Source organism: Harpia harpyja, chromosome 18, assembly GCF_026419915.1.
Source record: "Harpia harpyja isolate bHarHar1 chromosome 18, bHarHar1 primary haplotype, whole genome shotgun sequence".
In the NCBI taxonomy this organism is placed as follows: domain Eukaryota; kingdom Metazoa; phylum Chordata; class Aves; order Accipitriformes; family Accipitridae; genus Harpia; species Harpia harpyja.
Window position 1 is genome coordinate 4,177,560 of NC_068957.1, and position 13,407 is coordinate 4,190,966.

At 42.5% G+C, this 13,407-nt stretch overlaps 1 protein-coding gene across 4 annotated transcripts in view; it reads right to left on the reverse strand.

The window, feature by feature from the left end:
• Window positions 1-13,407, reverse strand: part of PAK3 (p21 (RAC1) activated kinase 3) — a 146,429-nt gene that overhangs the window by 27,103 nt on the left and 105,919 nt on the right. For 3 of the 4 annotated variants that reach the window (XM_052813727.1, XM_052813728.1, XM_052813729.1), the window contains exons 2-4: window positions 10,629-10,825; window positions 4,113-4,213; window positions 462-506 (exon numbers count right to left, since the gene is read on the reverse strand). In XM_052813727.1, coding sequence (XP_052669687.1) covers window positions 462-506; window positions 4,113-4,213; window positions 10,629-10,803 — 321 coding nt within the window. In that variant the 5' untranslated portion in view covers window positions 10,804-10,825. The remainder of the gene's footprint in view (window positions 1-461; window positions 507-4,112; window positions 4,214-10,628; window positions 10,826-13,407) is intronic. The other variant, XM_052813730.1, reaches the window with a different exon arrangement.

Sequence of the window (13,407 nt, forward strand, 5' to 3'; positions counted from 1 at the left end):
ACATGAATTCTCGGACAGCTTACGAGTGAGGGTGGCATTTGAAAATTGATCCAATCGCTGAAAGCCGTAGCTCTGTATTGAAATTATATCGATGAAAAATTGCTTTAAATATCCAGTATAATTTCCTAAATTTGAAAGCCTGTAATTTTCCCCATTTACTGCACAGCCAACATCTACCAGCGAATTGTAGGGCTTACTGAATGAAAAACTACACCTGAAGTACATTTAAACTCAGCCTTGGTGCCACCCCAACCTAGGCAAACACTTTAATATAGCTTCTTCCTAAGAAGTTCTCCACAAAACAATGTGTGACATGGGCCTCCAAAGTTTAGGATTAATGAAAAAAAAAGTGGGATAAGCCAAGCAACAAATCTACTGCACACACATCAACCTGCTGCTGCAGTGCTATGACATCTCAAAGAAGCATTTTGATGCAAGATTCTTTTGGGCCTGTGACGCACCTCTGGGAGCTTCCCTGTGCACATCTGTGAGCCATAGAGATCTGGCTGTAATGGACGTAAATAAAGAAAGAAAAGAAAGTTAAAACAGAATGTGGGACAACTTAGAAGGTGGTAGGAGGAAACCAATGGGCCAAAATGGGGAAGTCCCATCTAAAATGGGAGTTACGAGGTAGATACCAAATAGATTAGGTGGTGGACAGGCTACAGGAAGGGAGGCTTAGGAAAACAGAAAAATCACAACTGTTCCAAAGTTTGGAAGCATCATTCCCCCTCCTCTTTTTTTTAAACCAGTTCTTCTCTCCCTCAAAAATACATTACTGAGGATTAACGGCAAGTGACTGGAAAAATTACCTGCGATCTCTTTTTTTAGTTAAAAAAATAAAAATAATAGAGAAAGGTCTGGGCTTTTGCTGTTTGTCTGGTTTTGAAAGCCAGGTTAGCATTTTTGAATGGCTCTACACAAGTTTTTTCAATGGTTCTCCAGCCCCAAGATCACAATTGGCCAGTGCGTGAGTCAACAAAGTGCAGTGGAGAAAGCAGCTGGTCAAGCTCAGATTTCACACTGGGAGGTTGTGTATTGTCATAACACAAATAATCTACATGTGTCAGACTGAAAATGAGGACAATTCTAAAGAAATGCTTGATTAGATTAATAACGTGCAACTTCTTTGGATCTGTAGCCACAACTTTCTCCCACTTGCTAATGTCATAATCTTGAAACTTTAAAAGTTTGGTGGGTGACCACATTTTATTCTAGATTGGGGATCAGGAAACTGTTTCAAAAATGCATGCCTTACAAAACGCACTCCCCAAAGCCCTGCAAACCACACTTCTTCCTCCATTCAGAAAATGCAACTGTTTCTTCAAAATAAATCAACATAAAGCTCTAGCAGCATGCTCCCACCCAACAGTTTCCAACCAGTTTTATTTTGAGCTTTAAAAGCCCTACTTCTCAGCAAATGTGGTTGCTCCAAGCACAGTGAAATGGAGATATAACATACGTTCATGAGCAACAACACAGCTTGGTGCTCAAGCCTGAAAGCCGAAACTCAGGAGCCCATGCAACTTTGATTTGAGATGCAACTAACAGCAATCAGGTAATGCAGCTGGGGGGTGACTGTTAGGTGTCAGAAAATGGCCCAATGCATTGCACATAACCAGTAGAGCAGACACTGTTGGCATGACAACTGTAATAATTCAAAACAAAAAAACCCATATATTTGCACATTTATTGGACATTCCCATGGCACTTCCAAACTTTTGAAAGAGACAGACAGTGTGATCACTAGACAGTGGGAGTATTTTTACATGACATGGCTGGTGGCAGTCCCTTCAGCAGGACATACTTACCACATGACTACCCAGCTGATACACAGGTTGTATCCAGGTTGGGACAAATCAAACATGCCTAATGTAATGTGTAACTTAATGCTTGCATCTGGGATTAATTGGGAGCTGATAGCTAGTTCTTAATGGTGCAACAATCTCCTTGCTTTGACTGACATTTTACTCCACTAAGGACTGCAGCGTTAAGTCCTGTGCTGGCAAGCTGCACGAGGGAAGTCACCTGTCCCTTGGGTTTGTTTTGAATAGGTTACAGCCTTCTCAAACTGCAGTGCTGCACTTCTGTGCTTTAGGAACAAGTATTATTGTAGAAATATTATGTAATTACGGAACAGCAGCCATCTAATGTCCACTGTTTTGAAAGGGAAAAATATAATAAAAAGAAATTGTGCTACAGCAATGAAGCTGGACATGTTTAGCCATGTACAATCACTTTCTTCTATAAAAGGCCAGGACCTGTGCTGGTGGCGTCTGGCATAAAAAAAAATAAATCTCAAAAATCTCTGATGCTAGAGACTGTTTTGACACACTGGATGATAATAATAACATTCAAACTGATCCAAAACGTGATCTCTGAAGTACTGATACAGAGTGCTTGTGCTTAGAACTGAAGTGTGTCAACCTCGACGTCCGTCCTTTTTGTCCCAGCTGGCAGGGACGTGAAACTAACTGGGATCATCCTCACCACCAGTCAGTCTATGAGAGAATATGATTGTGACCCATCGTGTTTGCATAGAGCCAGAAGGAAAAAGTCTGAAGCACAGGGTAGAAATAAAGGCAGAAGGCTGAAAGGAAGAACAAATTTAGAATAAGAACAGCTGAACATCCAGTGGGGAGAGCAGTGAAACGAGGAAAGAAGGAAGGAAGAAAAGAAAAGATAGGCAGGAAGAAAGGATGCAAACACAAAAGGGAGAAAATAAAAGCAGAAAGTAACAGAATATGTAATATGATACCAAGATAAAGAGAATGGCACTGAAGATTAACCTGAACAATAAAATGGTTACAGGGATAGACAGAGGAAAAAAAGAGGAAATCCAGGATAGATAGCAAGGAAAACACAATTTTAAAGGCTTTATGCTAAGTTTCTGATCAAAAATGACCACATCTGGGCTTTTTAAATGGGCATTTAATCAAGCCCTAGGGTTTGGCACAGAATAAATTTTGAAGTAAGATTTTATAAGTGACATCTATTTTAAAAAGGCTAATTAACCAGTCCACATATTTTAAATGTAGCTGTATTTCCTAATTACTAAGGATAATTCAATTTCACTACTCCTTTGAAGACATGCTGTCATTAAATGTGTCTTTCTTTCTTCTATTATTATTACTATTGCTACTGCTACTGTAGCATACAGAAAGTTTCCAGCTTTCTGCAATGTTTTTGAGAAGCAAAAGTAGCAAAGTAAAAAAAGATGAAGAAATCACATTTAGGGCTCAAATTCTGAAAATTAACCATCCTTTGTCCAGGCAAATGATTTGTCCCATCCTGTTTGGTGTATGCAGCCAGTCAGCACTACCACACTTTACAATTTGACGCATGGTGATAACACAGTCTGACCACTTAGCTCACAGGGTACTACTGATGGTACAGAGAGTTGCTAATGTTTCCTCTCACCTCCACAGCTCAACCAAATGTAAGCTTACTACCACCTTAAAGGATTAATGGTTTCAGCACCTAACTAGTAGTCTGAGTGAGAATGCTTTGAAGCCCCCTGCACACTTCAAGGAGCTTCTATCAGACTCACTTTTCCCAACACTTCATACACTTTGTCGTGATGTAAGTAGAAAAAGCTGACTGCTATTTTATTAATACATAAAGGCTAGAAACATGTCTGATCACCTAGTCTATGGACATATTTTGAAGGATATTAAATTAAAACGAATGGACTTCCACAACGCTGCCACTTTCTGGGCGTCTCCAAGGGCTGTCTGCAGAGCAGCTGGACTTTACGCTTTGGGGCTGATTGTCTACAGCACAACATACGCTACGCACATGTGTGTGGGTTTTTTTATGCTTTTCCAAAGACACTGAATAACCAACCCCTGTAGCAGCTTGTGGGACTGATAAAAGCACACACCTACGTTCTTCCTAGTTTTCATTTTCCACAGACACTCTGCTGACAATCCTTGGAGAAAAAAAAAGCAGCCTGAATCAGAAGTAAAACACTCCAGATCTTAAGCCCAACAAATAAAAGTCTCTTTCTTCACAGCCTGGCTGCTGTCATCTGACGTTTCTGGCAACAGGAGGTTATTTTACCATCAAGAAACTAGAAGCTCTGGTAAGCACACAATACAGCGGTTACTTACTGTGAATTCTCCAGTGACGGCATCAAATCCCACATGAATGGTGTGTTCAAAGTCTGAAGGAAGAGAGATCTCAGGACGTTCTTTCTCTTTCTTCTTGTTGGCTAGAGGCAAAACGTTAACACGCACTTATTTTCTGCACAGCTTTTCATTCAAAATTTTTCACAATCAGGTGTGCTCAAAATAGTATTTTAAAAGTGGAAAACAAATCAATTAACATCCATCTTACTTGACAAATAGACCCAAGCTAATACACCACCAGCCTAACTGGCAACTCCTGTTTGGGAAGGTCTAGAAGGTCTTATTTCATTTTGTTTTTCTTCCAATCAGTGTCACAGCTGCCAAAGCAAGCTGTTCATGAAGTAGCCTTCTCAGGCTACCTCTAACGAGTATGATTTCTATTATCATATTGTTCTTTTTTCCTCAAGTTCTCATATCTAGCAACTAACTCCTGTTTGACTTTGCTCTGTCGGTTCCTGCAGAACTAAAGCACCCAGGACATGCATGTGCGTGCCTGTTTGCATGTATGTCTTTTCTCCAACGTGCTTTGAACCTGTTGTCAAACTCAGCCAAATCAGAGGAGAGGCTTCTTAAGATAACCAGGTTCCTTCAAGTTCTATGAAAACAGGCAGCTCAGGAGAAGACCAAGATCCTGTTCCTGCCTCCTCTCTGAGTAAAAGGCTGAAGCAGCAGCTCTGTATTAGAAACCACAGAATCTGCACAGCAACAAGATCCTATAAATGCTATTGGAAAAGCTTCGTTTGAGCTCTCAATTAACTAAGACATAACCATAAACCCCAGGCTTTATTAGTCTCCAGGAATTCCTTGTTTTTAAATCACTCCACGAGTATTCACAGAACGTGGAGTATCTTATTGAAGGAGATAAACTTGAAAGTCAGTCAATCTGCATGTGTTCCTCATCTTCCTCCTATTTTAACACCTTTAGAAAGTAACATGCCTTGTGGTCATCCATCTCCTGTGCTTTTTACTATTGACAAATCTCACTTCAGCCCAGTTTTATTGACCCTGAAAAAGAATGAGTGGAATAAAGGCTGAGAGAAGCTGCGTTCACTCTGATGCATCAAGAATCCATGTTCAACAGAGATTTCTCTGAAAAATGGTAACAATAATGCCAGTTCTGGACAACTCCCAAACGCCCAGATAAACATCGCACAAACCCATGTTCAAACATCTATCCTGCTGGCAGGTACCTGAAATATTTGGCTTCCCCAGAGAACCAGCGTGCTCCAAGACTAACTACCACATGGTTGAATAATACAATACAAAGCTATCTGCAGGATCTTCTTTAGTGCCAGTGATATATCTGTAACAGCCGAGAGGGGAACTGCCATTCTACCAAATACATTTGTCATTTCAGCGGAAAAATTACATGCTAATGATTGGAACGGAACAAATATTACAGTGCCCACTTGCAGTATGCGAGAATTATTAACACAAACTCAGGAAATAAGACACGCATAAAGCGCTCATGTAGAATGCAAAAAAGTCACATCATCTCACATCTTTAAAGAAAGCACTCTGTACCCCAGGATCCCACCTTTCCTCTGCTGCCCCTCTTACCAGTTTAATCTGTGTCTGGTTTACATACCCTCATCGTGGTCCTGAGCAGGCTTGCTCTATAGATCTGATGTGACATGACTTCACGCTAACAGTTGTGAGAAACCCAGAGATATACAAGAGGTTTATACTGTGCCTATCACAATGGGACTCTATATCAGGATCTCTAAAGGCCAGTGTATCACCATTTATTAAGGATAATATGAAAATGAATACACATGCCATAGTTACACATCAGCAGGAGAGAAAGGAGCAGTTGTTCAGGTCCTGACTGTGCCTTCCATATTCGCTCAGTGCAGCGCCAGTGACAGCCATGCTATGCACATCAAAAACAGCAGGATGAAGACAATTTTGTGTGTGTCTTATTTCAAAAGCAAGTGTCCCCTTCTACCAATATCAACCAGGATGGAGCTTTGCTAAAACTATTTTCTGGCACATCAGCCTTCTAACATAAAGCACTACTATGCTCATGAACTTTTAATTAACATTTTCCTTCAGTGTTTTAGTATTATTTTTGCCAGCTTCCTAAGTTTACCTACAGGTCTCATCCAAAGGCTGAACTCCCTACGTATCAGCACCCCTCCCAGCCTGGGTCTGTCTTTGCTCATAGACAGTAGCTCCATGAGACCTCTCTTTGCACGTCTTTCTTATTCTACCTTACAGCTTCCTTTAGTTGGAAGATGCTCTGCTCTTCATAATTATAGTCTAGACTATTTTGGATGTTTCTAATCCTTTCTCTGCATTGTTTCATTCATCCTCATTAAATAATTAACTGTTACCTTTTGTCTGTATCGTACACCCCTACACAATGTGAATTGATTAATTATTTTCATTTAGCATTCAGTGAAGATGGCAGCAATATATCAAATACAAATGCAAAGGCTTTTGCCCTTCTTTTATCTCTTAGAGGATGTTGTTTAATTTTCAGGATAGATGTTGCCAGTTACAAGATGTCATCTCTGTTCAGCATATATAACTTTCTATTGCAGAAAACAAAACTGGCTTCTCCTACCTCATCATTTGCAAGCAAATGCAGTGAAAATTAGATTTAAAGGATCATCAAATTCAGTTCAAAGCAAAAGTCAGACGTAGAAGCGAAATAAGGCATTACAGAAAATGTTCCATCAAAAGCAGCACTTGTCCATTCTAGGCCTCTCCTGCCAGGGGACAAACGTTCCAGCTCATTCCCCAAGATCTGGCTCATCTGCTTCATGGACCTCTGCCTACCAGACTGTGGATATAACACCTATGGTCCAAATGCTGATAAACAATAAATATGGAATTAAACATCTCCTTGCAACACCCTCACACCTCTCCAGTCTAAAAATTTTGACACTTCTGTCTGTGCCCTGCAACTCAAATCATTTCTATTTTACATAAGCTGGCAAAACAAAAAAGGCATGACTTCTTTAAAGCAATGACTAACTGGATTCAAGGGTTTTATACTGGACATTCCTATTTGATTTTCTTATAAATGCCCTTCACAATACACTCCTGATGCACAGCAGTTAGCAATGAGGGCCACCCACACCACCTCAGTGACTATCACAGATTAAAAGAGAACAAGGAAAGAGCGTTCTGTCCTCCACAGTCTGCATCATCCTCACCATTATTATGTTAAAAGAGCAGTTGTTTGGGAGAAAAATGTGACTCAGCTAAGCTGCAGCTTTTCTCCAGAGAGGGAGCAAGGGTTTGACCTCACGCTTAATGCCCTCCTGTTTGCTCCCCTCCTCTTTATCCCATTCTGCTCTTTCCTCCATCCCCTCTCCCTTCCCCTGTCACTCATGCTGTCCTCCCATCCTCCTTCCTGCTCTGCTCCTCCTGTCCTACCCCAGCAGCCTTGTCCTTTTCTTTCTCCTCCATTAATCTTAACCCCACTGGGTGTTTCTCATTCCCTCTTTTCTTGTTTTTCTGTACAGGAGGCAACCAGATGACTAAAGGTCAGACTCTGCTCCTGTCTGCAGCTAAGTCCAAAGCAGCTTCAATGGAAGTGATATTATTCAACCAGTAATCTTAACACAGATGTACCTCTTCAGCTGGAAGGGGCATCTGAGCTGTGGTGGGCCTGCTCCCCTCATTTCTTTAGGTTGAATGCTCTACAGCGCCTTCATAGAGCCACCAGTTCACACACAGTATTCATTTATTTCATAGCACAGCAATTACAGGTGGTTTAATGAAAGAAGAACACGGCTGTATCAAACAACCAGAAGAAGGCAAGTCATTTCTTTCTGCTCTCAGTTCTCCTGAGGTAACAGCACTCTGCTGAAAGGAAACACTCACGCTATGAACTCCACTGTGGCTCCCATCACCATCACGACCCCCAAGGAAGGAAGGCTGACTTCACAGCTTCAGCACGGGCTATGGGGGAACAGGTTCAGCTCCTGGTTCCACACAGATTGCCCACGTGACACCAGAAACGTATTTCAGTTGTCTGCCTTGGCTTGCTGACCCCAGGAAACAGGGCACCTTACCCCAGAGACAGGGGCAAGAAGAGCTATACCAAGGAACATAAGGAGGTCGGGTGCTATGGGAAGGAGCAGGACACTAATGCCTAAGGGGCTTCTCTCCACTGTAGAAGCACAGAGGGGCCCCACAGAGCCATCAGTGGCTTGCCAAAACAAGGTTTTAAACACAGAAGTGCTCAAACCCTAACTGAAAACCCTGCACTTCCAACGGGAGTGACTGCGAAAGATTCCTGGTCCCCGAGCACAGCAGTCCCGGCACACACCGTTGCCTTGAAGAGAACACGCCATAGCAAATCCATCCTCGCACCCCTCCTGTCTGGTGAGCAAATGAAAGACAACAAAGTTCCTGCAGGTTCAGGCAGCAACACCCTGCCATGGTGTTTTCTTCACATTCTGTTTACTAATGCCAGTGGTGGACTATTAATATAAAGTTGTGATGCTGCAAAGCACTGCACTAGATGAGAGCAGCCGTATCAACCACTTTCTGTTTTATAAGCAGGACTCTCAAAAATGTGTCACTGAGTCTGTGAAGCACGCACAGGCCAGCTGATACCCTGACCCACAAACCAACCCTGAGACGAAACCACCTCAAGGGGCTTGGCCAGCCAAGCTAAACCTCCTCCATTTATTATTTCACCCAACAAAATTAAGCTATAAATCTTAGCTTACTTTCCCTCACGGTCACATTTAAAATCACGATACTTGTATGTTTCCTAAGACTGCTCTGACTGGCAGTTAATTACATCTATTTTTAACGTCACTGATCATTTCCAGGAGGGGTTGTTTCTGGATCTCCCCGTTTCTGCACGCATTTCACATAGCAGCTCCTACTTAAGAAATGTTCCCTCAGAGAGGGATTATACCATCCTGCTGGCAGTCAGGGGGAGAAGTGACCCAAGTCCTTCCAGGACTTAAACAAGCTGGGAGAGACTTTAATTTTGGCCTTTAAAAAGAATCAGTTGAAGATTAATTTTGTTCCCAGAAGAGGACGTTTTGGGAAGCACTCCGCAGAGCGAACCGGCCAGGTCTGCCTGAGGAATGGGCCCATCCAGTCACAGCCTTCACATGAGAGGAGCCATCAAGACTGCCCCTGACCGAGGGGAGGAATGGGGCTGAAACTGTGCCTTCTACTGCCTGTGAGGAGTTCTGAATACCAGACTGCCTTCAACTGCTCCACACGACCTGCGGAAGGGACTCATGAACGGGGCAGGTGAGCTGGAGCTGTGAGGGAATGACCACAGTTCTACAGTTCTGAGCTCTCCTTGGAGGAAGAGCAATGCACGATGAAGGCAGAATCCCTCTCGAAATCCAGATGGATTTCATGCTGCTGATCACAACCCTTTGAGACCAGCATTTCAGCCAGTTTTCAGCCCACCTCGTTGTCCACTTATCTAGACCGTACTTCACCAGTTTGTCTGTGAGGATCCTATGGCAGGTGGTGTTGAACACCGTACTAAAGGAGAAATAACACCCACTGCTCTCCCTTCACCACCAAGCCTGTCGTCTCATGGTAGAAGGCTGTCAGTATGGTTCAGCATGAATTCCCCTTCGTAAATCCATGCTGACTATTCCTGATCACATTCTTATCCCTCATTTGTATGGAAATGGTTTCTAGGAGGATTTGCTCCACTAGCTTCCCAGGGACCAAGGTGAGGCTGACTGGCCCGTAGTTCCCCAGATCCTCCTTCTTAAAGACAAAAGTGACATTTGCTTTTTTACAGTCATCAGGAACATCCCCCAGTCACCATAACCTTTGAAAGATAATCAAGAGTGGCCTTGCAGTGACATCAGCCAGCTTCCTTAGCACTTGTGGGTGCAGCCCATCAGTTCCCATGGCATTACAAAAAAAAGAAGATCCCTTCCATTAATTCTGTAAATACGCTAACTCAAAACACACTCCTTTCTGCAAATGCATTTCAAAGAATGCAACTGAAATGCTGTTTCCTGCATTTTTAAAAGACTCTCTTGCCGTAAGCACACCTAGCAGGTTTTAAACCAAGACATCCTGCGTCCACTCTCACTTGCAAAAGCAACAAGCAAGAAGAGCCTTGCTCCTGTTCCTGGAATGTAAGTGCATTAAAAAAAACCCCAAAAGTGTCAGGCATATTGCTTTCTCACTTCTGCAAATTTATTTTCAATTGTACACAACCTCATCTCTGTTTTTACTGCAAATGCAAAGCAAAATCCAAAGGAAAGGATTCCCCAGCTTAACTATAAAGTTGTTTTTGAAAGGCAAGTCGCACAATGTGTGGATGTTTTACTGACTTTTCAAAGACAAGAAAGTAACTGACTGAACACCTCCTCCTCTTTTGAAACATGTTACTAGAGTAATTGGAACAGAAGGCTTTGGAAGGACTTTACCATGTTCTGCAACTGAAACAGAAAGAAAACAGTGGCAGAAAGTAAACACGGCAACCAACAACCAACAGAAGGCAAACAGAGATGTAGCCACTCATTTGCATTGCTGATACTTTACTTTTATCCCCTCCTCCTGGGAAGATGGAGCGAAGCCTGGCTTTCTTGTTCTTCTCCTCAGGGGCCATGGGGAGCGGTTTTGAACTGTGGTTTAGTGCTGAAGAATCGCGATTGTTGCTGTTCATTCTCAATGGTGGGGCTGGAGGTTTCTCTTCAATATCCAGACTATCGGACATCTTCAGCAGCCCTCACAGCCTCCTGCAAAAGCAGAACACAAAGCATGCTTGTCAAGTAAGGATGCCAAGGCTGGTGTCCTAGGCAGGAAAGAGGGCAAGAAAAGCCTTCTGGTGGAATAAGGAAGCCTCTCTATCAGAAGTTTGCTCTGAATAAGGTTACTGTCAGTTGCTATAAAGAAATGCAGTGGCCAATTCCTAAAAATCACTATATTACCTTTAAAATAAAGCTTTTCTAACCCATTAAAGGCTTTTTAAATTTTTATTTACAACTTTTTTCCTGTAGTTGTTTACGATCCAAATTTTCCTCTAAAACCAGACTTCCAAAGCAAAATTCAAATGATTTACTGAAACTACCTGGTATTGTAGTGAACCACTTTTATGATGTAAGAAACAAGGTGTATGTTGGGGGGATATGCATAGGAAGCATTAAGATCTCTGCTCCTTCCCTGCTGTGTTTGGAGAGGGTTTAGTCCTGGGAGCGTGGGGCTTCAAAAGGAATGATCTTCCCAAAGGAAATTCATTCAGAAGTACCAATTACAAATTTTCTTGCACATAAAAACAAGCATATGTTTGCTTTAAAATCAATCAAAACCTAAGCAGGAAAATGATCATATCCTGAAAACAATTTAAGTCTTTCTGTCCTGCTACCACACAGGTCTGTTACCATAGGGTTGTTTGTGGCATAGCTGTGAATAACAGCACCATAAAGTCCCAAGTATGGTACATCAGCAAGGAGTGGACACGTACAGTCTTTTGTTGACCACTAAGAACAGGGGTACTGATCTAAGGAAAAAAATACCCAGAAATCGTTCCAAAACTTTACTAAGTTGGGAAAACACAGGGCAGCTAAGACTTTTTGAATTCCTAATCTTTCTAGTGCATCTTAAATATTCAAATTCAAGTCTGGATTAAGCAGCTGGTTTAACAAACAAGCAATGCTTGGTAAAATGAACCGGTTTAAGACCTGAAAATAGAGTATGATTTCAGACAAATCAGATGTGATGTGGGCTATACTGTGTATTTTTAAAGGTTACAATTCTACAGGCACCTCGCCTTCCAACCCCCTAAAATCAATGTGGCTCCTTTTATGGAAGGCACGTGCAGACCACTGTGCATGTGTTACGGATCTCTCCTTGTGCTGATTCACAGATAACGCAAGTTATTGCAGTCATCAGCTACTCTGTTAAATTTAAAATTAAAGCAACTTATGTTTTTCAGCTGTGGAAATCATAGGTTTTTTTCAGAGGTATCAGCCAAACATGGTGACTGTCACTTACACAAAGAGGTCCTGAAGCTTAACTGGTAATAGCATTGCTGTTCTCACTTTGGACAGGTAAAGCTGCCACGGTGGCGGGTTTTGGGGTTGTTTCGTTGTTTTTTTCTAAGAACTGAGGTTAACGTTCTCAACAATTGCATTTATTTTGATATAGCTGGAATTTCGCCAGGATTTCCAGCTGATATATTAATAGGGGATAATCAAATCCACATTGCCTTAACTGACAATACCTTCCACGTAAAAACTAAATGACCAACTGAAACATTTATAGACTAGACTGTTTTTCATGACATGGGCATTTTAGCCTTTGTTACCATTTTCAAATTACCACACATAAAACAATCACTTTTTTTTTTATTACTTGACTTACATGTTTAATTTCGTCTACATGAGATCCCAAAATGCCAGATCTGAGATTCAAAGCATCTGCCCAGTGATAAGAACAATAAATGAAATATACCATCACACTTCTGTTTTGCACTGGTCCCTGAGTCCACAAAGTGGGGCTCCTGAACACCTGGATCCCCAAGGGACCCCAGGGACCCATCCCGGGGTCACAGAGTAGAAAACCCTAGCAACAGCTGGTCCCAGCCCTCTTCCTAGTACATACATCACGAAGCAGGGATCCTGGAGATCTTGATTCACAAACATGCACTTAAAGACGTTACTGACCCCAGTTGCTCACCTCCATCAGGGGAGCAGTTTGTATGAGCACCCTTCCCAGCTGACTTCGTCAGCTAGCTTGTGTTAAATTAGTGATCTGAGCTATTCTGGCTTATTTTGCCTGCAGCAAATTAGGGACAGCTCAAACAATTGCTCTGCTGGTAGATCAATATGGTGTTCACCAGCCAAAGAGTATGTCTACTCACGGGCTCAAGCCCTATGTGAAGTGCTAGACCTTCCGTACACCGTGGTGTTGCTCACCTCCACCTGTATACTGCACAGGTAATACTGAACCACAGGCAGCCACTGACCAGGTGTTGTTCCCTGTACCTTTGCCTTTAGGCCTAGAAGCGTGGAAAAGATCACGCGCTCTTAACTAATGAAGTCATGTATTGGAGGCAGCTGTCATACAGAAGGATGTTTTTGTCATTTGGAACACACCACCTGGGAAAGCACAGAAGTGATCCTTCACAGAAACCCGCCATCCCCAGCACGTGCCCGGTCCCCACAAGAGCACTCTGCCGACACAGCCCAGCAGTCCAGGTAGAGATCTACTGGGAGACTTGCTCTGGCGATGGAGGAACATGGCCCACTCTCCTACGGAAGCACGTACGTAGGCAATAACATGCTTTGTATCACCAAGGAATAGCTATAATTGTGCCCAG